The sequence below is a fragment of the Narcine bancroftii genome, chromosome 2, assembly GCF_036971445.1.
Source record: "Narcine bancroftii isolate sNarBan1 chromosome 2, sNarBan1.hap1, whole genome shotgun sequence".
Taxonomy (NCBI): domain Eukaryota; kingdom Metazoa; phylum Chordata; class Chondrichthyes; order Torpediniformes; family Narcinidae; genus Narcine; species Narcine bancroftii.
Window position 1 is genome coordinate 159,242,811 of NC_091470.1, and position 26,085 is coordinate 159,268,895.

General features: G+C 40.5%; 1 protein-coding gene and 1 long non-coding RNA gene across 7 annotated transcripts in view; one reads left to right on the forward strand and one right to left on the reverse strand.

Moving 5' to 3' along the window:
• LOC138754534 (uncharacterized) overlaps positions 1-10,227 on the forward strand; it is a 12,716-nt gene extending 2,489 nt beyond the window's left edge. The window contains exons 2-3 of the long non-coding RNA XR_011351814.1: positions 7,512-7,649; positions 8,190-10,227. This is a non-coding gene — a long non-coding RNA (uncharacterized lncRNA). The remainder of the gene's footprint in view (positions 1-7,511; positions 7,650-8,189) is intronic.
• Positions 10,228-10,334: 107 nt separating this feature from the next.
• Positions 10,335-26,085, reverse strand: part of LOC138754530 (coiled-coil domain-containing protein 30-like) — a 112,094-nt gene continuing 96,343 nt past the window's right edge. For 4 of the 6 annotated variants that reach the window (XM_069918918.1, XM_069918920.1, XM_069918917.1 and 1 more), the window contains 6 exons: positions 23,754-23,895; positions 19,940-20,076; positions 16,301-16,396; positions 15,749-15,851; positions 13,834-13,949; positions 10,335-10,744 (listed from right to left, as the gene is read on the reverse strand). In XM_069918918.1, the coding sequence (XP_069775019.1) occupies positions 10,537-10,744; positions 13,834-13,949; positions 15,749-15,851; positions 16,301-16,396; positions 19,940-20,076; positions 23,754-23,895 (802 nt within the window). In that variant the 3' untranslated portion in view covers positions 10,335-10,536. Of the gene's footprint in view, positions 10,745-13,833; positions 13,950-15,734; positions 15,852-16,300; positions 16,397-19,939; positions 20,077-23,753; positions 23,896-26,085 lie in introns of all 6 variants that reach the window. The other 2 variants (XM_069918919.1, XM_069918921.1) reach the window with 2 other exon arrangements.

Genomic DNA, 26,085 nt, shown 5'->3' on the forward strand with positions numbered 1-26,085 from the left:
GAGGGAGGTGGAAGAGGGAGACTCCAGTGATCCTCTCTGCCACTCTTATGGTCCTTTGGGTTGACCTCTGATCTATTTCTCTGCAGCAATCCATAGAGCTCCTGTAGAAAGCTGACATAATGGTGGCTGATAGTCTTTTCAGGAGGGCAGTTGCTGTTGCTCCTTCCTGACAAGTGAGGAGATGTTGAGTGAGATAGATCAGCGAGTTGAATGGTGTAATTACAAGTAATTACAATAACATTAGCAAAACTAAGGAACTGATTGGGGGCTTCTGGAAGGGAAAACTGAAAGAACACAAACCAGTCCTTATCAAGAGGTCAGCAGTGGAATGGGTAAACAACTTCAAATTCCTGGGTGTCAACATCTCTGAAGTTCTATCCTGGGGCCATCATGGCAGTGCAATCATGAAGAAGGTTTGCCAGCAGCTATATTTCATTAGGAGCTTGAGGATTTGGTTTATCACCAAGGACTCATGCAAATTACTACAGATGTACCACGGAGCACATTCTCACTGCTTAGTTTGGAGGTGCTCAGGACAGAAAAAGGCTACAAGGAGTTGTGAACTCGGCCAGTGACATCATGGGCATTAGTCTTCATTAAGGAGATCTATAAGAGCGGTGTCTCAAGAAAGCAGTCTCTATCCTCTCCATCAATGAGAAAGTCAATGATCCTATATAGACTGCAATTCTCTGACTTCATTTAACAAAGGCATACAGCATACTTGCCTTTGTAGGTTGGGGCATAGGATACAGGAATTGGGATATGATGTACAACATCACAAAATACTTTTTTGACTACTCTTGGCACATAGGAAAGATGCAACTGCACTGGAGAGACCGCAGAGATTCTCCAGGCTGTTACTGGGATTGGAGGATTTACAGGGAGAGATTGGAAAAGGTGGGATTGTTTTCCTTGGAGCCGAGGAGTCTGTGGGGTGGGCCAATAGAATTGTATAAGATTATTACAGGGAAGTCAAAATCTTTTTTTTGGTATGTGTATCAAAACACACTGACCATGAAAAAATATTTTGAATACCCTGTCTAAACCTTTTATAATCTTGTATTCCTCTATAGGGTTTAAGGTGAGAAGATTTTAGTGGGGCTCTGAGGAATGTTTTTTTTAAAAACACAAGAGTGGTTGCTGTCTGGAAATGGTATGATCAGATCGAGTGACTACACTGGGAACTCTGGCTTCACCCTACTACAGACATTCCTTCTGTCTGATCTGTCCCTCCCTACTTCCTCTGGAATTTTTTTTCAACCTTGCTAGATTATGGTAAAATAATAAAACAACAGAAGTTCTTTCTATTAATTAAATATCAATAAAAATACATTTCACTACCTATATCACGTTATTTCTTTCATTTCAAATTGATCGAGATGTTCCTATTTTCACTGATTAAGTATTTCGTTTGGCTCCATGGATCATGACTCCTAATACTAACTCCTGAGGACGTGCTTTTGTGTTGATAAGGGAATGTTGCTTAAATTTCAAATTGATTTTCCTTGGATATAATTTTACTAAAAATATAATTTATAATAAAAAGTGGATATAACTGGCTACTGCAGTTTGGCTGAGTTTAATCACAAGAAATCATTTGATAGCTGGAATTGGCAGCAATAGCAGAAACCTGACTATTGGGTCTTGTGAAGATACAACTCGTTCTAGGCTTGCTCTGATGAACTCAGTGACTGGATGGAACTGTATGATTGAGACCAGATTTAGCAGGAATGAATATCCCCAGGATAGATACTGACGACTCAGTATTTTGAAAAAAAATCACTCTACAGTATAAAACCTATTCGTTCAACATCAGATGTGAAGTTTCTACAATCTGATGTCAGGGAGTGTGATTGACCACTTGAACAAATAAAAACTGATCTGATCAGCATGGATTTGTAAAGACAGGCAGACTTGCATCTCAAGTGATTTCATGCCCACTTAGACATACTTCACATTCAACAAAGTTCATATTTCTGAAGGCCAAACAACCTATTTGTATCCAGAAAACTCTCATACAGTAAAACCCCCATCTATGGGGATTAATAGATGCCAGATAAATGAATCTTACGGTTGCTTGTTACATGGATTGGTGAACTGACTACTCAGGGGCCCCAATTTTAAACTTTCATATTTTTTAACTATTTATTTTCTGCAGTTTTTTGGCCAGTTGCTTGAAGCTGTTGGTTGCTCAAATTCCGGATATGGGAGGGGGGGTGGGGTTACTGCATATCATATAGCAATCCATGTTTAATTTGCATTGTTTAACGAACAGATATTTGATAACGGTGGTAGTATTTATTTTGTGTCTACCCAAGGGCCCAGGATATACATCTCAACAGAAGGTTCAACTAACATTAGAGCACTTAGTCATTTTCCACATGCACATTAGCCAAACCTTTGGTGCTCATCAAACATGGACAATCAGTGAAATGGCGGGTGCTGTCAGTTTACTTGAAGGGAGAGGGTGGGGGAATAGGTCAGCACTGCTCAAGGAAATGGAGTGAGAGGAGAGGGTCTGGTTGTGGTGTTGGGCAATCGGAGGTTGGGCACAAAAATAAAAATGGGGCTTTGGACGCTAGAAAGTTGGGGAGGGTAGAGGGAGAGGCATAGAAATGATGGAGTGAGTGGGTTTTGGAGGGACTGTTTCAATGAAATGCATGAGACCCAAATATGTAGGATTGTATTCGTTCGAGTTCAGAAGAATGAGGAGATCTTATAGAAACATATAGGATTATGAAGGGTATGGATAGGATAGAAGTAGGAAGGTTTTTTGAGCTGGCCGAGGAAACTAAAACGAGAGGACACAGTCTCAAGATTCGGGGGAGTAGATTTAGGACAGAGATGAGGAAAAATAGTTTTTCCCAGAGAGTAGTGAATGTTTGGAATTCTCTAACCAGGGAAGTGGTTGAGGCTACCTCATTAAACATATTTAAAATTCGGTTAGATAAATTTTTACATGATAGAGGAATTAGGGGATATGGGGAGAAGGCAGGTAGGTGGAGTTAGGTCATAAATTAGATCAGCCATGATCATATTGAATGGCGGAGCAGGCTCAATGGGCCATTTTTGTCCTACTCCTGTTCCTACTTCCTATGTTCCTATGTAGTTGGACATTGTGATGCAAAGGTCACATTGTCCTTAGAATATTCAATAGTGGTATCCCCTGAAGGATACATTGGCCTTTTACTTTATCAGTATTTTGAAAAAAAAATCACTCTACAGTATAAAACTGTAATGGGAAAGCCGGCTATATTGATTTTCCTTATGTTCCTTCGACTATAAGGGTGACACATTTAACACAACAATGCTGTTGTACAGCACTAGCAATCAGGTCAGGGGTTCAAATTCTGTGCTGTCTGTAAGGAGTTTGTATGTTCTCCCTGTGTCTGTGTCGGTTTTCTCCGGGGGCTCTGGTTTCCTCCCACCCTTCAAAAACATAGCAGGGGTTGTTGGTCAATTGGATGTAACTGGACGGCTCAGGCTCATGGGCTGAAACAGTTACTGCCCATGTTAAATGTACATTTAACATAGAAGATTTCAAGGTGATCTGGTCTGGCAGTTTCACTTTCTAGAACCTAACTTCTCCCCCACCCCCCAACATTACTTCGGATAATGCAAGAGTTTTGTGGAAAAGGCAAACTGCAAGCTAACACTAGGTCCTGAAAACGCAAATCGTAAATGCTGGATACAGGTAAAATATTGGGAATATCAATGAGCACCCTCAAAATACCCAGAATCCTTGGCTCCACACACAACACAAAGATAGCTAAATTATAGTTACCTGCACACAAGTCAGAGCAATTGATAGACAAGTAAAATTTCCCAAAATACGTCCCTGGGAACTGAATGAATCAAGCGATATGGGGACAGGGCAAAAGAGTGTTTTTGCTTTCCCATTCAGTCTGGCCTGATGTATCTTCTCTCAGTTCCTTTAATTTCTTCATTAACATCAAGGACATCAAACATTTTGTGAACAAGCTCACCATGTGCCAAAGGAGATGAACAAGTTTCATTCACTCTTGGATAACAGGCATTAGGATTTATAGTTGATAATCAGGTCTCATTTACAAAATTTGTTTCCAATTTACACCCAATTGACCTAAACCCCTGGAACATTTCGAATGGTGGGAGGAAACCTGAGCCACCGGAGAAAACCCATACAAACACAGGGAGAACGTACAAACTCTTTACAGAGTGCAGGATTCGAACCCTAGATCACTTGTGCTGTAAAGGCATTGTTTTAACCACTACGGCAACCATGCCACCTTATTCAGCAAAGATAAAGATACATAACCAACGTCTTGGCTTAAGCCCTTCATCAAGGTATGAGCAAAATATAGGCAGGCATCTGAAAAAAAATGGTGGGGGGAGGGGAAGGGGAGGAGCATGGTGCTAAAGGCAGGAGGTTAATAGGTGGATAAGGGAGGGAGGTCACACCATCAAGCAGGGGAGGAGGGATGGTGCTGTGAATGGAGAGGGAAGGGGTGGCGAGCTGGAGGGAAAAAAAACAGGGAAAGGAAAGGGAGGGAGATCAGAGAGTAGGCTGACAAAAACTGGAGAAGTCATTGTTAATGCTGTCTAGTTGGAGAGTGTCCAGACAGAAAATCAAGTGTTCTTCCTTAAATTTATGGGTGGTCTTGGTGCAATAGTACAAGGCCATGGACAGGCCTGTACTGGGAGTGGGGTGTGGAATTGAAATGGTTGACCGCTGGGAGATCCCTGTTTTGTGTTGGTGCTTCTGGATGCTACCAGCAGCCAAATGGCACTCTCCAGCTCCCCTGAGATTAAAAGTGGTTGGTGGTTTTATTCTCAGATGTTATGTCAATCAATGAGTTGTACGTTTTGAGAAGTTTTCAGCAAGTCTGCTCCATTTAAGGGAAAGCAGATACAATATAGCATCAGAAAATACGTATAGGTAACAAAACAAAAGACTGGAGTAAGAATAAAAATCCAGAGAGGGCGCCAAAGGGAATTACTGGGAATCGGCATAAATTTGATGGGCCGGATGGTCCAGAGCATTGTAACATTCCTACGAACTTCTGATTCACATATTATGCAATGTTACATAATCCAGTGACATCAGAGTCAGTGGGTGAATCGTGGATTAAAAATGCATCAACCACTAACGTGATCACCCAACAGTATCTGACAGATGTTTGATGTAAAAAAGAAATGGGAACAACAATTCATGCAATCTGGACATGTGAGAAAGTAGAAAAATGTTGGGAAGATCTAAACTAGATATTAAATAAAATTACAGAGAACAATATACCAAAAAATCCAGAGATCTTCCTCCTAAGTAACATAAAAAACAAAGAATTGGGAATTGATTTGGATCGTGCACAAAAAAGATTTGTTAAGATAGCTCTAGCCGTAGCAAAAAAATGTATTATGTCAACCTGGAAATTGGAAGATAATTTGAAAATACAACAATGGTATATAGAAATGAATAAATGTATTCCATTAGAAAAAATAACATGTAGTTTAAGAAATAATATTGAAATATTTGAACAAATATGGGAGCCATACATGAAACACAATAGAGAAAACCTACCGGGGACATTCACTACCTAAATTAACGAAAGGAGAAGGGAATGAAAAGAATTGACTCAGTGGAATTTCTTGTTTATTTTTATTGAATGACAACCTTGTTTGACTGGTTTAATGTATCTTAGATTTTGTACTTTAAATGAATGGGGGAGGAGGTAGGGAGGGTGGGATGGGAGGAGGGAGGGGGGGAGAAAATGACACTGTATATATTTGAAAAGGAAAATGTATGTATCTTGGTCAATGTGGTTTATGGTGTGAAAAATAAAAAATTTTAAAAAAAACCACTAACGTGATCTAAGTACAGCAGAACCATTTGCATACAAAGTATGTTTGTGACCTCAAAAATGCTGTCTTCATCAATAAAAAGGCAGAATAGTTGCTCTAATCATTGAGTTAACACAAAAGGCACAGAGAATATTGAGCGATAAAATAAATCTGACTCAAAATAAATTCAAGGTGCTTCACAGGAACATTAAAAAATAAAGCTTTGCCTCTGAGCTACAGGGGACTGAAAGCTCAGTTTATGAAATAAGTTACAAGAAGCATCTCAGAGGTGTCTTAAGGTTTTGAGATGAACCCCAACTCCGAGAGGAGGGGTTTATATTTGATCATCTTTGACGTACATATCAAATATGTCATCGTGTTTAATGATTACTGCTGTGGGGATGGAGGTTTTTCAAGGTGCCTCTGCCCTGCAGGTAACTCCCTTTCCTCGATTCTCTGCACTTTGAAGGAAGTGGAATCTCAGCCCTAGGAGCTGAAGGTACGGTTGCCCTGGAGTAGAATCGGAAGATCGAGAAGACAGAACTAGAAGGCTGTTGTTATCTTTGAAAGTTACGGAGAACTCATTGTAAAAAGGGATTTTAAAATCAAGACATTGTTGTACCAATTTCACAAAAAAAATCCAAAATGATTTCATCTCCAATATCCATAGTTGTGCTTTTTTTTTTATATATATATAAAAAAAAACATCTGTGTTGCCAATGAACTTCATAACATATCACATATGAGGTAAAATAATCTCACCTAAGTAACAATGACATTTTTAAAAAAAAGCTTTGAACCAGCCTGTCAGATGAGAAATGCAGGAGCATCAAAGGTGTGAAAAGTTAACTCTGATGAATCTTAATCCTAAATTCAGTGGTTCTCAACCATTTTCTTTCCACTCACATAGCACCGTAAGTAATCCCTTACTAATCACAGAGCACCTCTGGCATAGGTGCTCTGTGGTTTGTAAGGGATTACTTAAGGAAGTATATGAGTGGGGAAAAAAAGGTTGAGGACCACAGACATCATACTTACACCAGAGAGAGGATTTTGTGCAACAAATTGCTCAGTTGCACCACTTACAAATGCAAGAGAGGTTGAAGAGCTAGGGCTATGACATTAAAATAAGATGCCACGACATTCTGTAACACACATACATTGCATCACACCACATCAGAAACGTGCCAACACTGCAAAAGTGCATTCGAAATTCAATTCTAATCAGTTGAATTAGAAAACAGAAATTGGAAAAATAACCATTGGATAAGTGTTTGTACATTAATCTTTTGTAACATAAATGTCAAAATCCTTGATTTGTGAATCTAGATGCAAATCAGAATTGAAATTGAATTCTAACCAAGTCTAAAAAGATTTCTGAATAAAAAGCAGGCCAAAATGTAAATAATACATTTTAGAAGCTGATATAAAATTTAGGATCTTGCCACTCGACCTGCCCTAACCCAATCTTTTTGATTTTTATTCTCTTTAATGCTTTTTCAAGTATTTATTTAACTTCCATGTAAAATTAGTTTGATTTTAAAAATCAATTTTAATCTCTCTTCCATCTGGGCACGTACTCTGGGTGCCTTCTGACTCAATATCGAATTCCCCAACTTCAGGCAATTCACTCTTTCTTACTCTTTGCATCAGTCACTGTGCCAATCATTCATCTGTTTTTCTCTCTCCATTAGCATCAAATCCACGCTGCTGAAGATCCAACTGCGCTGGGTAGGTCACGTCTCCAGAATGGAGGACCGTCGCCTTCCCAAGATCGTGTTCTATGGCGAGCTCTCCACTGGCCACCGTGACAGAGGTGCACCAAAGAAGAGGTACAAGGACTGCCTAAAGAAATCTCTTGGTGACTGCCACATTGACCACCGCCAGTGGGTTGATCTCGCCTCAAACCGTGCATCTTGGCGCCTCACAGTTTGGTGGGCAGCAACCTCCTTTGAAGAAGACCGCAGAGCCCACCTCACTGACAAAAGACAAAGGAGGAAAAACCCAACACCCAACCCCAACCCACCAATTTTCCCTTGCAACCCCTGCAACCGTGTCTGCCTGTCCCGCATCGGACTTGTCAGCCACAAACGAGCCTGCAGCTGACGTGGACATTACCCCTCCATAAATCTTCGTCCGCGAAGCCAAGCCAAAGAGTCTAGCCTGACCTATTGAGCACGTCCGCAGCCGTTACACAGGATAACCTGCTTCTAACTGTCATGTTAAGCCATTCGGTTTATCCTGTCAGAAACATGACTTTTCCTCAATAAACCCCTCTCCCACACTCTCCACACTGAAAACAAACCTCTTTTCTCTCTTTCCCAAATCTCACAAAGGGTCTTGAAACATCAAATCTCTTTATCTTTCCACAGGTGCTGCCAGACCTGATGAATGTTTCCAGTATTTTCTATTTTGACCCTGTTCTTGGATAGAGTGCAAGACAGACTTCTGAACCTCCAGGTTCAAAATCAAAAGCAAAGTGAAGTAAAGGATCTGCTACATGCTTGTGATGCAGCATTGTTCACCCATTGGAAGAATGGTGTGCGAATTTACTAAATTCCTTTGCCGATGTCGTAGCCCTCTGCTGACATCTGTAGACACTTGGACCACATCCTGCCAGAAACCCACATCTCTATCACCAGTCTAAATAAAAGAGTATAGCAGCCAATTAAGAGATTTTAAGTTCTTCTGTTACACTGTAAATAATGATATCAAAGCAAGCAGACTTAACTTTCAGTCACCAACAGGAAAAGTAAAACAATGGACAACGCAGAAGGAGATGGGGTAGGTGGTACATCAAAGTTCCTACCAACTACCACCTTTACAAAGCTACGTGCTGCTTTCATCATGACCATTTCAAAAACCGCAACAATGCCATCTATACAGAATAATAGGAAGTAAAATGTCTAACAAGATTACCAAAGCATGACCAGCACCCTTGCCAGGCATGTTAGTACTGGAAGCAGGTGGATTGACTCAATCATGTCATTCTATCCTTGCAGCAGATGATGACCCCAGATCATTGGTTCCAACCTGGCCAACCCCACCTGAGCCATTCCATTACAAAGCAACCTGAGCAAATAATAATGCGACAACAGAAAAGCACGAACACCAAGTTGGGAAGTTCCTTAAATCCAATTCATGCAAACTGACTTCCAGTAACGATACGAAGGAGAATAGAGAAAAAAATGTCATCACGTCCAGATCACTGAGAGCTAGTCAGAGAGTTGGTTTAATGCCTGACCACGAAATTAACACATTACTTGGTCTATTTACATTAAATTATGTTTTTAAGCTTTTCATTTTGGAATTTCTGCACTCCAAATGTTAGTCCCTGATGGAACCTACTTTGGGGTTGTTGACAATGCTGCTTTTGTCCCCACGTGCTTGCTCGGAGCCGCGACAAACAGTGTTGGGTGACTCTTCTCTTAGATTCTTGGGGAAGTATTACATCTTCACTACCACCAATTCTCTTTCCCATCCAAAGGCACAGCTGAGATGGGAACCTGCACTGCACTAACCCAGTGCTTTTCAGCCTTCTTTCCCCTCACATACCACTTTAAGTAATCCCTCTGCCATAGGTGTTCTGTGGTTAGTGAGGGATTACTTAAGGTGGTATGTGAGGGGAAAAACCACTGTTCTAGACCCAATCGTCACTGAAATATTTTACTTGAGAAAAATGGTCATCGGCCCATTTCCTTTGGAGTTATGAAAACGTGCACATAACGAGACAATTAAGTACGATTAAAACTCATAATCACAGAGCACCCTATGGCATAGGGATTACTTAAAGTGGTACGTGAGTGGAAAGAAAAAGTTTGAAAACCACTGCACGAACCTCTTCTAATGGTAGGCTAATGCACCAGGTCCTGAAATCACATCAGTTTCTGTAATTACGATGTTGCCGTGAATGGGGAAAAGGCCAAGTTATTGAAGAAGAAAACACTAGCCAACAATCAGACAGTGTTTCCTTGCCTCCATTTCTGCACATTTTCTTTTGTCAGCTGTTGAGATTTCAGTTAGAAACTATCTGACATTTTTAAAGAGGTCCATTTGGAATATATTTCTTGTTCTATTATTTGCTTTGCTCCTTCAATCCTCTCCTTCAACATGGCTCTCTCTCCTGCTTTAAAGAAGTGATCAGACCAAAAAAGCAGATGGAATCAAGGCAGTGCAAGGTATCTAGCATTAGTTGGAACATGGAGCTTCAGCACTAGATTACCAGTATTACTTTCTACTAATACCTTACTCTTTTGAAACTGTTGAAATTTACTGAATTAAAATGACCTTAGTTGCACGACAAAGTTCAGCACAAGTAATGAATTTAACTTACATCCTTACTCATAATAATAAAAGCTATTTCTTTGCAGCTGATAGCAGCACCAAAGTTAATTTTTACAATGGGAGAGAACTGGGGATATTAGTACAACAGAACTGTAATGTTTCATATCTGTACCCTTGACATTTAAATTCCAATGTTTCGCGCTTGTAAGTGCAATAGTGGGACCAGTGACTCATCCAGAGAAAGATGTGTTAATATTCCTGTTAGGCAATGTGACAAAAACAACAGTTTGCTGCATGTTGAATCAGTTTGTCTCTGGCTCAATTTCCAGATAGAAACACCCCGTGGATCATCCAACCTTCGAATTTTCTTTGAGTAGCATATGATCAGGATCCACTTAAATCATATTCAGGTCTACTGTCTTAGTCATGGCCAGATCACACATCATCATTGCCTAGACTTTGGCCCTCGTCCTGGTCCCTGAAATGTGAATGGCTCGACAAGTTCAGATAGCCCACATCCGACTGCCACAGCCGGGATGGAGAATATGGGAGTTGTGTAGCATCAGAACATTCCAGTGTTTTGCCACGTCGGATGACGTCTAAACTTCCAATATTGTTACTCCCACTAGGAGACGGTGTTTCACTGGAAGAAAAGAATAATATGGTGATTATAACAAAAACAATATTAGTTGGTAATGATTTGCAATCTTTAATGTCAACAAAGTTCCAGGATACAAACATAGAGATGTTAAAGAAGAGGAGCCAATGCTTTGGAAGATGCATTTGAAGAGTGACTTAAAAGCAAAGAAAAGAGTAAGTGATTTATGGCAGGAACTCTAGACCACAAGGTCAAAGATGGTGAAGCACAATGTTCCTGAAGTGATTCTGAGCGACAAGAAATTATCTGATTACACTGGACAACAAAAATTTTGCTTCCTGAACATTTTTGGGTGTATTTTTATAGACTTTGAGCTGCTGATAACAAAAATCAACTTTAAATTTCCCATCACGTCCTTTTTTTTAAAGATAACATCTATTTTGTGATTTCCTGTCATATTTTAAGTCCACTTATATATTGCCCACAAAGTCAGCTGCTTTGGTCAGTCCAAGCATGCCTGGGCATGCACTCAGTGCAGGTGCTATCCATGGGCATGCTTAGTCAGGATAGATACAGTCAGGCTATAAAAGCAGTTCACATGTAGAGATGCTGTGCATTACATTAATATAGATTGAATGCAAATGTTCTTCAGGCAATATTAAAGTGAGTCTACTTAACAATAACATTTATTGTCTTCAGGAAGATTCAATACAGCAGAAATGTCTTGTCAATGGTTGATCTTGGTGCAGTCATTGACAAAGCTGGTGTAAGGTTTCACCAGGACATATTGACCATGAAAAAAGGGTATCAGGGCAACCAGAATCCATCATGAAAGGCATCAGACGCTGAGTACAAACAAAAATCGGCAACAAAACATTTTTAGGTCAGTTGAACTAAGGCAATGTGTCAGCATCATTAGGTGATTAAACATGCTAAATTCAATAAAAGTTAATTTAATGTTTCTCCAACTTCTTACATGATACAGCAAATCTGAACTTTTCTTTGTGTTCAGCTTGAAGATGTCCATCATAATCCCCAATTTTTTTTCAGGAAGCAAAAAAAATTTTGAAAAAAAAATTGTTGTCCAGTGTTATGAAAGGATATGACTTTGAACTCAAAAGAAATCACTAGTATTTGTAAAGAGCTTCACAAACAATTGTTTTTTTAAGTGGAGCCATTGTGTTAATCGAGGAAACATTTAACCCAATTTATGCATGAAAATTTCCAAAAATACTAAAAGATTATCTAGTTTTATCAATTTGTTTGAGAGATAAATATTGGTCAGGCTGAAAGAGGAAAATAATAGATGATAACAGCTGGCAGGAGGGTGAGGAGCAAGGATAAAAGCAAGGAGCTACAGGAAAACAAAGGAGATAGAAACAATTAATTCAGGTTGTGGATCATTTGGAAAAGGCTTCTTCATAACTCATTCTTCCTCATTGCCACCAGGCAGTTGCTTGACATATTTGCTTCAGTTGACTACTAAGAACACATTAATATAAGTAATATTTTTTCAATGTTAGACATGGCAAATCACAATCTTGGCCTGAATGTATGTGCAGGCACCTCTTTCTAGTTCAGAGGTAATATTGCCCTTAACTCAATGAAGATCAAAGTGAAATTGTTAGTTATTGTGACTGATCTACATGTCAAACTACAAGATTCTGGGTGAGGTTTAGTAGTGGAAATTGTCATTTTTCACCTTATAAATTATCATTCCCCATTTGACTTTCCAATTCTCTAGTTGAGAAGAGGCTGCACTGAGAAATGTCACTTTTTGTGAAGAGTATAGCCATGAAAGACCTAAACAATGAAGACGCTGTTTACATCCGGTACCGCACGGATGGCAGTCTCTTCAATCTGAGGCGCCTGCAAGCTCACACCAAGACACAAGAGAAACTTGTCCGTGAACTACTCTTTGCAGACGATGCTGCTTTAGTTGCCCATTCAGAGCCAGCTCTTCAGCGCTTGACGTCCTGTTTTGCGGAAACTGCCGAAATGTTTGGCCTGGAGTCAGCCTGAAGAAAACTGAGGTCCTCCATCAGCCAGCTCCCCACCATGACTACCAGCCCCCCCCACATCTCCATCGGGCACACAAAACTCAAAACGGTCAACCAGTTTACCTATCTTGGCTGCACCATTTTATCAGCTGCAAAGATCGACAACGAGATAGACAACAGACTCGCCAAGGCAAATAGCGCCTTTGGAAGACTACACAAAAGAGTCTGGAAAAACAACCAACTGAAAAACCTCACAAAGATAAGCGTATACAGAGCCGTTGTCATACCCACACTCCTGTTCGGCTCCGAATCATGGGTCCTCTACCGGCATCACCTACGGCTCCTAGAACGCTCCTACCAGCATTGTCTCCGCTCCATCCTCAACATTCATTGGAGCGCCTTCATCCCTAACGTTGAAGTACTCGAGATGGCAGAGGCCGACAGCATCGAGTCCACACTGCTGAAGATCCAGCTGCGCTGGGTGGGTCACGTCTCCAGAATGGAGGACCACTGCCTTCCCAAGATCATGGCGAGCTCTCCACTGGCCACTGTGACAGAGGTGCACCAAAAAAGAGGTACAAGGACTGCCTAAAGAAATCTCTTGGTGCCTGCCACATTGACCACCGCCAGTGGGCTGATCTCGCCTCAAACCGTGCATCTTGGCGCCTCACAGTTCGGCGGGCAGCAACCTCCTTTGAAGAAGACCGCAGAGCCCACCTCACTGACAAAAGGCAAAGGAGGAAAAACCCAACACCCAACCCCAACCCACCAATTTTCCGCTGCAACCGTGTCTGCCTGTACCGCGTCGGACTTGTCAGCCACAAACGAGCCTGCAGCTGACGTGGACATTTACCCCCTCCATAAATCTTCGTCCGCGAAGCCAAGCCAAAGAAGAAAGAAGAATTACTACTTCAAGTCCAAGGATTGGGAATTAATACCTGATAAACTAAAATTAACCACAGTGCATTCACTACAACAAAAATCAGTCATTATCTCAGTTCACTTCTTGCTAGAAAGAGACAGGATTAGTTGTGAGGCATTGCATAGACTAAATATATGGCCCATTGGCCTGCCAGCTGCTCGGATAGCATGGAAACTAACAGTTTAAGTAATATTTGTATTTATTTACAATACCATGTGGAAGGTAGGAAGTTGCCATTTGTTGCAGAAGTATCACTGTACAGAAACTTGCAAGGATCTTCAGCAAAGGATACAGACAGACTGTCATGGTGCTGTAACTTTCCAGGGTCCTAATGGAAAAGTATTAAAAAAAATGAAAAGCTCATGGCAAGATAGCTAAGAAATTGTGTTTTAATATTATTAAGCATATTAGCACCCTATAATTGGCATAATTGTCTGCAACCCTTGGTTTATAATACCAGTGCTATAATTTCCTGCTCTAGCAACTTTGATTTAACATTTCAATCGAGATCGCTACATATGAACTGGCCCGTATATATTTTATTTCACTCAATTGTAAAGTATAAAAGAAAATGAGCCATTGGCTGGAATCCCAGAAGGGGAGGGATGTGAGATGTTTGAAGACATGGTTCAGCGTTTATCATATGTAGTCTTGAACCTACAATTAAGATTGAGGGGGGCGAGGAATAGTGGATCGTTGCTCAGCCATGGATAAAAGGATGCTCGGACATGGCAAACCTGGAGAGTTACTGCACCCCAGACTTGGACATCCCAATGGTGAGACACTACCCCTATTTCCTGCCATGAGAATTCACATCAGTTGCACTGACTGCAGTTGCCATAGTACTCCAGGCAAAATGAAGCTAGTGCTGGACACTACAGCAACAATCTCAAAACGAAGTACAGTAAAACCCCTGGTATCCGGCACCTGCTTGGATTGTAGATGCCGGATAAATGTATTTTCCGGTTGCTTGAGACTCTTACAATGCCTAACATATCTGCTGCCTTATGATCTGCTGATATCTGCTCACCAGACTCCGAATATATGGATTTTAAAAAATATATACAGGTTGATTGAGGCTGCAAGTTGCTTGAATTTTGGATACTAGGGATTTTACTATTATCTTGAGGCAGCATTAATAATAGATGGGGAATTCAACCAAGCAAACTTGAAGAGCACTCTACTTAAATTCCATTAGCATGTCTCCTGCCAAACAAGAGGCCCCAACACCCTTGACTATTGCTACACAACCTTAGAAAATGCCTACCACTTTATTCCATGTCCACACTTCAGCAAGTCATATTGTCAGGCTGTGCTGCTATTACCTCCCCTGCATCAAGCAGCAGCTGATGAGAGAGGGTCCGATAATGAATCTCATTCTACCATGGTGCAGCGACTAACCTCCATTACCACTGTTATCAACTTAATCTGCAAGTATGTGGAAGACTGCATGATGAAGAACAAAATAAGGGTCTCGCTAAATTGGAAACCACAGGTGAACTGCAAAGTCCACTCGCAAATGAAGGCCAGGACAGAGGCATTGAATTCAGGAGACCCAGGTCTACACAAGAATTAAATTTCGCTCTGGGGAAAAATAAATTCTACCCCTACTTCTAAATTTAAAAAAAAATTGTTCCACCACAATTTCTAGAGAAGTCTCTAAAAGCATTAGTAAATGATTTTCATAGTTTAAAGAACTGATCACCAGATTTAGCAGCACTAAATGGTAACTGCAGATACATGCATATCATTAGTATACATGGTATTGACACGCTTATTCGATTTGCCAATAAGCACCAGCCATCAGATTCAAAACAGCTGTTCTGCCAGTTTCTATTTCATTCCAGAGAGGCAGCTGAATGTTTTGGCTGCTGTGTTTTACATCACCGTGAAGTATTCACTATCTAGGTATGCATCACAGATTGTGAGATTTCCACCCCCCGCTCCCCAAAACTCCTCTTACTGGGACTCAGTTCCACTGTTTCTCTGTTATGGGAAAACCACCAAAGGCTGTTCCAAGCAGCCAATCTTCATGTGATGTAGCTTAAACGACTCATTGGAATAGAATGAGTGACATGGTTGGATAGTGCAAAAGGAACACTATCCAGCTTACTCTGTGTCATGTACCATCTTAATTATTTTCAGAGAGTTCTCCAATGACCCAAGTCGTTCACTCAACTTCAGTGTCTCATCTTGAAGTTGCTTGTTCTCCTCTTCTAAATAGCTAATCCTAAAAACAAATGAAAGACAGATCAATATCAATCATACAGGTGTCGGGCAAACAGTCTGAACTATATCTTTCCTCTTTTCCTCTGTCGCCTGCAGTTTTGCCCCTCAGCACCATTTTCTTTCTTTTTTAAAAAAAGGATATTTCATATTGCGGGAGCACAATTACCATTGGCCGTTCTTCACACAGAAATGCTGGAGGAACAAAGAGGCCACAAGGCGACATGTGCCATTTGGCTCAGATAATTGAACACAGATCAGAGGTTGAGATGGGAGCTTACTTAGACCAAAGGCTTAAGCTATTTATTGCACAAATCTTTGCATTATTTGCGCCTAGCAAAGAAATCTCAACAATTACTAGTTGCTTGCATCAAGCTCTGTGCTTTTTGTTCATAACCAGCTGTTTGCCCTCACTAACAAAAAGAAACTACCTTGTTAATCCTCATTTCTGACCTGGTTGTCGATTTCTGGGACTTCCGATGGGCTCGTTCGTTTGATGTTTTTGTGGCTGATGACATCAATGGTGTGTGGACACCAGAGCAGGCAGATCTAGTGGGGAGTGGGGAAAAATAAAAATATGAAAAATGTGAGCTTGCTTGGACTGGATGGTAGAATCTTGTTTTAATTTTAAAAAATAACAAAAATCCTCCCATGAGATTAACAGCGATCTTACTGCAATACTTAACAAGTCTTGTGCAACCCAATGTAAAGAAGTTCAACTAAGTTTATGTGATTTAAATAACATCAATAATTAGTTTTGGCATATTTTACAGGTTTCAGCTTTTAGGTCCTAAACTCAGGAATTCTCTTCCTAAATTTCCTCATCCCTGTCCTTTGAAGAATTGTCTGTGAAATTTACATCCATGACCAAGATTGTGATCTAATGTTGTCATATGGTTTAGTGTTAAATTTTATTTGGTTACATAGGATGTGTGCTTAGCCCACTGCTCAACTTGCTCTACACCCATGACTGTGTGTGGCTTGGCACAATTCTAATGCTATCTACAAATTTTCCAATGACACCATGGTTGTCAACAAAATCACAGACGATAATGAGGAAGTGTACGGGAGGGAAATAGATCAGCTAGTTAGGTGGAATCATAACATCAACGTTGTACTCAAAAGCTGATTGAGGACTTAGGAGGAAATCAGGAGAAGGTGAACCAGTCCTCATCGAGGGGTCAGCAGTGGAAAAGGTTAAGAACTTCAAATTCCTGGTTGGACTCCATGTTGATGCAATCATAAAGCAGGCTCGTCGACAGCTATACTTCATGAGAAGTTTGACGAGATTTGTTAAGCTATTCAAGACACGTGCAAATTTCTACATGGAGAGCATTCTGACCAGTTGCATCACTGTCTAGTACGGAGGTGCCAATGCATAGGATAGGAAAAGATGACAGAGAGTTGCGAACTCAGCTAATGCCATCATGAGCACCAGTCTTCACTCCATTGAGAACATCTACAAGAAGCAGCGTCATAAGAAAGCAGCCTCTATCCTCAAGGACCCCCCACCTCTCAAGGGGGCCATGCTCTCTTCTTACTTCTACCACAGGGAAGGAGGTACAAGAGCCTGAAGAAAAGCACCCGGTGGCACAAAAACAGCTCCTTCCCCTCTGCCATTAGATTTCTGAACAGACACTGAGCCTCACTTTCTTTCCTTTGCACTGTTATTTATTTCAAAAATGTAATTTATAGCAATATTTGCACCTGTAATGCTGTTTCAAACCAAAGATAAAGATACATAATGTTTCTGGCTTCTGCTTGCATCTTACAGTAGCCACAAGTTTCTTTAGTCCCTGTCATCATCTACCTGACCTGGAATTTATGATGGGAGAAAATGGGCTGATGTAAGAAATCCCTTTTTGCACTCTGTTAGGATTTTAAAAAAAAGCTCTAAAAGTCTGGGCATTCAACCAAGTACAAATCTAGCATCCTCCACACCTGCTCAGGTTTCAGGTATCCTGTTCCAAAGTATTTCCTTCTTACATTTTTTTTTGTTGCATATTTTATTTAAAATTCCATATATGCAGTAAATGGACTTACTGAAAAAACAAAATTGATTACATACATGATGGTTTTCACCCCAATCTCCCCCCTCAACAAAAAAGTACAAAATGAATAATAACTTTATAGGCATTAAAAAGAAGAGAATCATTGGATTGCAGAAAAAGATGTTGTCCAGTACAAATCACCAGATCTAACATGAACATACAGAGGAGAATCTCACGGGTCTAGAGTCATAAGAAGGGTATTGATACAAATTTAATCCCATTATTTGGGTATGCGGGTGCCAAATTTGTAAAAAAAATATAGGGTACTTATTCCTTAAATTACAAGTAATTTTTTCTAAAGGATTACAACTTTGAATTTCAGCATGCCACCTTAACATAGCCAAAGATACATCAAATTTCCAAGTGAATGCAATACATTTCCTTGCTACCGACCGCTAATGTCAACTTAACAAATTCCAATTGATAAATTGATCATTTTAATTTAGGTCTTGTACCAATAGGAATAAATCAGAACTTTGCGGAAAAACAATTCCTGTTATTTGTTCCAAAAATTTATGGAAAACTGCCCAACAGGGCCTTACATTAGGACAAGACCAAGTTGAATGTAAGAAAGATCCTACATCTTTACCACATCTAAAACATTGGTCTGATAAATCTGATTTCAATCTATTCATCTTCTGTGGTGTAAGATATAACTATGTAAAAAAAATTATATTTGACTAATCTATATCTTACATTAATATATTCGTCATATAATCCCTACATAAATTTTCGCACATAAATCTATTTTCCTTTTTTGTCTAGATCTGTGTAATCTTAATTTAGGGGTTCTTGCTTGTAATAATGAATATATTAGGGAAGTAAATTTTTTAACAATCCTACTCCTAATAAGTTTTACTTCAGAACAACCAGGTAGAAACATAGTTGGTCCAAGCTTATCCCTCAAATATGGTTTCTTGCTTAATTAAAAAGCAAATCAGGCTCAGTATTTAATTATATCATTCCACCTTCCCCCCACCCCCCTTCCCCATAATTGGATTTTGGACTTCCAAACGAAAAAAGGTCTGTCCGGATCGGTAACTGAACGTTGAGCACAGTCATGCTGAGCGTAGGCGCACCACAAGACTGTGTGCCCAGCCCACTCCAGTTCACACTACATGACTGCCTGGTCACATCCAGCTCAGGTGACCCAACAGTGGTTGGTCTCATTAGCAACAATGATGAGTTACACGGCAGAAAAGAGGTGGAAAAACTTGTGATATGGTGTGAGAATAACAAACCGAGTCTTATCTTGAACAAGATGAAGATGATGATCGTGAACTTCAGTTGACTCCACTCCACATCAATAACGGTAGTGGAGAGAGTAGAGAGCACCAAGTTCCTTGGAGTCCACTTAACAAGTGACCTTTTGTGGACATACAATATATCCTCATTTGTCAGGAAGGTGCAATAGCAACTATAATTCCTGAGAATACTGTGGCAGGCAAGCTTAGCAGCCACCATTATGTAAACATTCTACAGGAGTTCTATTGAGAGCATCCTGGCTGGCTGAGTCACAGTGTGGTATGGTTGCAGAAGAGAATTGGATCAGAGGTAAATCCACAGTGTGGCACAGAGCATCACTGGGGTCTACCTTCCCCGCACCATCGACGTGATCCGCTGAGATCATTGTCTGAAGAGGGCATGCAAAATTGTTAGGGACCCCTACCACCCTGCATACAGCATCTTTGAACTACTCCCACTGGGAAAGAGATACAGGAGTATCAGAGCTAGCACCACCAGGCTGCAGAACAGCTTCTCCCCAAAGGCAGTGAGAATGCTGAACGACCGAATTCTCTGCTCCCATTAACTATCTGAGACTCTTGTATTCATGAATCAATATTTATTTATTTTTATATATGTATATTTGTCCTGTATATGTATTATTTGTCTGTATGTATATGTGTATGTCTGGTTATGTGCTTGCACGTTTTGCACCGAGGACCAGAGAACGCTGTTTCGTTGGGTTGTACTTGTGCAATTGGAAGATTATGAACTTGAACTTTAAAAATTGAATTATATCATGTAGCAGTGCACATACTTGTGCTTTACATTGCAGACAGCTGAAGTGTTGTCCCGTACACCACTCTCCTGCTCATGTAACTGTTGCAGAAGCTCTCTCTTTTCAACAAGAAGCAGATCATTTTCATAAGTAACCTTCATGTTCCAGGCATGTTCCTGCAAGTTAATGACAAGGGGAAAAATTATAACCATATAACCATATACAGCACAGAACAGGCCAGTTTGGCCCTACTAGTCCATGCCAGAACAAATCCCCACCCTCCTAGTCCCACTGACCAGCACTTGATCCATACCCCTCCAATCCTCTCCCCTCCATGTCATTATCCAGTCTTTCCTTAAATGTAAATAACATCCTTGCTTCAAACACCTCTGCCGGAAGCTTATTCCACATCCCAACCACCCTTTGCGTGAAGAAATTTCCCCTCATGTTCTCCTTATAATTTTCCCCCTGCAATCTCAAACCATGGCCTCTGGTTTGAATATCCCCCACTCTTAATTGAAAAAGCCTATCTATCCCTTTTAAAATCTTGAACACCTCCACCAAATCCCCCCTCAATCTTCTACGCTCCAGAGAAAAAAGCCCCAGGCTGCTCAACCTTTCTCTGTAACTCAAACCCTGACATCCTGTCAACATTCTCGTGAACCTTCTCTGCACTCTCTCTATTTTGTTTATATCCTTCCTATAATTCGGTGACCAAAACTGCACACAGTATTCCAAACTTGGCCTCACCAATGCTTTTACAATTTCATCATAACATCCCAACTCTTGAATTCAATACTCCGATTTATGAAGGCCAACATTCCAAATACCTTCTTCATCACTCTATCTACCTGAGTATCAACTTTGAGGGTACTATTTACCATAACTCCTAAATCCCTTTGTTGCTCTGCACTCCTCAATTGTCTTCCATTCAATGTATATGACCTATTTAGATTTGCCTTTCCAAAATGCAACACTTCACATTTATCCGTATTAAATTCCATCACCATTTCTCAGCCCACTCCTCTAGCTTTCCTACATCTCTTTTTAAGCTATGGTAATCTTCCTCACTGTCCACAATACCAGCAATATTTGTATCATCAGCAAACTTACTTATCCAATTCACCACCCCTTCTTAGTGGACCTAGGACCGATCCCTGAGGAACTCCACTAGTCACCGGCCTCCAATTTGACAAACAATTTTCTACCAGTACTCTCTGACACCTCTCATCCAACCATTGCTGAATCCATTTCACTACCTCCTTATTTATACCTAATGCCTCCACCTTTTTTCCTAACCTCCTGTGGGGAACTTTGTCAAAAGCTTTACTAAAGTCTAAATAGACAACATCCACAGCCTTCCCTTCATCAATCTTTTTTGTAACCCCCTCGAAAAACTCTATAAGGTTTGTTAAGCATGATCTACCCCTGACAAAACCATGCTGACTACTACCTATCAATCCCTGTTCTTCCAAATATTTGTAAATGCCATCCCTCAGAACACTTTCCATCAACTTACCCACCATAGACGACAGACTCACAGGTCTATAATTTCCAGGCTTACATTTGGACCCTTTCTTAAACAGCGGAACAACATGAGCCTCCCTCCAATCCTCTGGCACTACCCCCGTGACCAGTGACATCCTAAATATCTCTGTTAATGGCCCCACTATCTGTACACTAGTCTTCCTGAGTGTCCTTGGGAATACATTGTCCGGACCCGGAGATTTGTCCACCTTTATCTTTTGTAACACTGCCATCACTACCTCCTCAGTTATCCTTATATGATTCATGACCTCCCCATTATTTTTCTTTACTTCAACTGGTACAATATTTTTTTCCCTAGTGTATACCGAGGAAATCACTTAAAATTTCCCCCATCTCCTCTGACTTTTCACATAGCTTACACTCCCTATCTACAAGGGGTCCAATTCTATCCCTCACTAATCTTTTACTTTTAATGTACCTATAGAAACCCTTTGGATTTATTCTTACTCTGCCTGCCAAAGCCTCTTCGTGCCTCTTTTTGGCCTTTCTAATTTCTTTCTTAATATTTTTTCTATACTCCTTGTAGTCCTCTCAATTTCTTATCACCCTGCTGTTTATACCTCTTGTACCAACCCCAACCAACAAATTTTCCCCTGCAACCGTTGCAACCGTGTCTGCCTGTCCCGCATCGGACTTGTCAGCCACAAATGAGCCTGCAGCTGACGTGGACATTTACCCCTCCATAAATCTTCGTCCGCGAAGCCAAGCCAAAGAGACACCTCCCTCTTTCTCCTAACCAAATTTCTAATATTCCTCGAAAACCAAGGCTCCCTACGACTTCCATCCCTGTCTTTGATCCTCACTGGGACATATCTACTCTCAAAATTTCTTGTTTGAATATTCTCCATTTTTCATTTGCATCCTTTCCTGAAAAAATCATGTCCCACTCAATACTCCCCAAATCCATTCTTATTCCTTCGAAATTTGCTTTTCTCCAATTCAGAACCTCAACTTTAGGCCCTTCTTTGCTCTTCCCTAAAACTACCCTAAAACTAATAGAGTTGTGATCACTAGACCCAATTTGTTCTCCAACATTAACCTCAGACACCTGACCTATCTTGTTCCCTAACACGAGATCCAGTATTACACCGTCCCGAGTCGGTTCCTCTAGGTATTGATTAAGAAAACTATCTTGCACACATTTGACAAACTCTAGCCTATCCAGCCCTCTTACTGTATGGGTATCCCAATCAATGTGAGGGAAGTTAAAATTTCCCATGATCACTACCTTATGTTTATTACACATATATGCTATCTCCTTACAAATTTGTTCTTCCAATTTTCTTGGCCCATTTGGTGAATGGTACAAATAGTTTCTGAGAGAGAATGGAAGAGAGACAGGATAGAGTTTAGGGAACATGCATGTTTACTGATCAGATCTGGAAATATTAATTGACAAAATTAGGAACTAGGTGTGAGACAGAAGATCTTTAGGCCAATATCCTGAATCAACTGGCAGGACATGGGAATTACACCAGGTCTGACATTTCCATATGGGAGTATCCCAACTTCCAAAATGTCCACAACATCCAATAGATTTTCACCATGAAACACATCATCCTCTCCCATTAGCATTCTGAAGCAACCATTCCCTCCATGACTTCTTGATCCATTCACCCATCTCAATCAACCACTCCCTTTACCCCTGCAATCATGGAAGTTACAACATCTAGTCCCCTTCTCACCCTTCAGAGACCTGAGCAGTCCTTCTTGGTTAAGTAACAATTCACTTTCACTTCTTTGCCAATTTACTGCACTTCATTTCGCACTGTGGTCTCCTCTACACTGAAGAAACTGAACACGGATTGGGTGATCACTTTCAGAACACCTCTGCTCGGTCTGCAAGAGCAAGTTGGAATTTCTAGCCTCTTGTCACTTTAACACTGATCTAGCTCTCTTCAGTTCCCTACATTGGTCCAACAGTCTTTAATGTAATCTCAAGGAACAGTTCCTAATCTTGCATCTGAATACGATATAAGCATTGGGACTTCACCAAAGTGAATTATTTCAGGTAAACCTGTTTTTCTTTTCCTCTCACTTCACCAAGATGTTGCCTTATCGTTCTTTCAATTAATTTTTTTCTGTCTCCAACAGCCAGTTTTTGCAGTAGCTGTCACTTTGTTCTTCAACCCCTCTGTTCTCTTCCCCTCTCCCTTCCTATGCTCGTCTTCTCCCTTTTCAGTTGTGGTGAAGAATCCCTGAGGTAAAACATGGTCTTTGCCCCTGCCCAATGATATTGCCTTAGTTGCTGACTGCCTCCAACATTTTCTCTATATACAAATAGCTGCTATTCTTCAGAATTCACCTTATCCATCAGGTTTTTCATCAGCTTGACCTCAGTTTCCAGATGTTTTATTTTACCATCTCGCAGCATCACTTCCCGGATAAAAATCTCTTTAGCTTTGTGCAGTTTCTGTTTGTGTCTCAATTGTTTCTCATTATAGTTTCTGTCAAGAAAGAAAACAAAATTTGGATTTATTTGTGACGTTCATGCCTACAGGCAACCCGAAGAGTTTCACATACAACTTATCTAATATATTGTAAACAAAGCAGCCAATTTACACGCAGCTAACAGATGAATCACCAGCTAACAATTTAAAATCTTCTTGGTTGAGGAGTAGGTTATCGTCCAAACTTGTAGGAGAGTACAACATAATAAAATAATAAAACAGAAGTTCCATGATCCAGAAACCATAAAGACTGGGCATCTTATAGTATAATTGTGGATATCATGGTAGGACCATTACATTACTGCATAAAAATTACATCCACAATAGAAAAATTATTTGGTAACCTGGGTGTGGTGCGATGACCATTGAAGGACTAAGAGGTGTTATTATTTGCTAGTCTTGTAAAAAATAAAGTTTGGCAGTGCCTGACATGGTTCAGTATTTCTTCTACAGGGACAAATCCCTCGATAACAAAAATATCCTTTTTCAGATTAGGAGAACAAAACTGTACACAATACTCAACGTGTGGTGTGTCCTCACCAAGGTCCTATACAACTGCTGGATGACTTCTCTTTCCACCCCCCCCCCCCCCCCCTCCCACCACCACTGCTGCCAATATGCCATTTGGTTTCTTCACTGTCTGCTATACCTTTATTCCAAACTTCAATGAATGATGCCCAATTACACCCAGGCCTTGTACTCTGCTAATCTGTCCAAATCACTCTATAGCCTCTTGGAATCTTCCTCACAGCCCACATTGCCATCAAGCTTGGTGTCATTTGCAAATTTTGAGATATTATATAATTCTTTCATCTTCACCATTAATATGCGTTTTTAAATTGCAGAGCATCCCAGGACTGAAAATTCCAATAGTAGCTCCCTGCCAATCTGAAAATGACCAATTAATTTCCACTTTTTGTTTCCTGCCTGCCAACCACTTTTGTATCCAAGTCAATACATTACCTCCAAAATCAACTGGGAAAGTGATGGAATTTGACTTAGACAAGTACAAAATGATGTACTTTGGGAAATTAAACCAGACCAAGATGTGCACAGCGAAGGGCAGGACCATGGGAAGCATTACTGAACAGCAAGACCTTGATGTACAAGTACAAAGTGGCCTGAAAATGGTGACATTTGTAGAAGGACTGGCGAAGAAATTGAAAGGGATGCTTACCTGAGTATAGGATATTTGTACATCCCTCTTGTACAAATTGCTGGCTTGGCTGCCATTGGAGTATTGGTAGAGTTTTGTTTACCTTGCTATAGGAAGGATGTGAATAAGTCAGATAGGGTGCAGAAAGACTTGTAAGATATAGTTAGGCTAGGAAGGAAAGAGGCAGGAGAGGTTATCTTATGGTGATTTGTTAATTTATGAGGGGTAAAGACAGAATAAGATAGTAACAGTCTCTTTCCCAAGGTAGGGGAGTTTAAAGCAAGTGGATATAGGTGGAGGTGAGAAAGGAAAGATTTAAAAGGGATCTGAAGAGCAGGTGGGCACATGGAATGAGCTGACAGAGAAAGTGGAGAAAGTGGGTACAACTACACTTAAGTATATTTGGCTAGGTATATGAATAAGGAAGGTTTAGAACACTCACATACCACCCTAGGAAGGGAGAGGGGAAGAGAACAGAGGGGTTGAAGAACAAAGTGACAGCTACTGCAAAAACAGAACCATAGGTTCTCTGTGATTAGAAAGGGAGTACTTAAGGTGGTATGTGAGTGGGAAAATAAGGTTGAGAACCACTGCTCGAGACACAATTGTTTCTGAAATATTTTGCTTGAGAAAAATTGTCATTGGCCCATTTCCTTTGGAGTTCTGAAACCGTGCACATAACGAGTCAATTAGGCACGATTAAAACAGTGGTTCTCAACCTTTTTCTTTCCACTCACATATCACTTTAAGTAAACCCTTACTAATCACAGAGCACCTACGGCATTGACATTACTTAAGGTGGTATGTGAGCGGAAAGAAAAAGGTTGAAAACCACTGGTTTAGAGGATAGGACGTGGGACAAATTTCTGTGCAGGTAGTCATCTTGACTGGCATGGATGAGTTGGGCAGAAGGGCTTATTTCCTTGCAGTATAAATCTATCATCTATAATCAGATCTCTATTTTGAATTCAGAGTTGTGGCTAACCCCCAACACAGAAAGGCCAACACCTATTCCTTCACTGTAAACATCC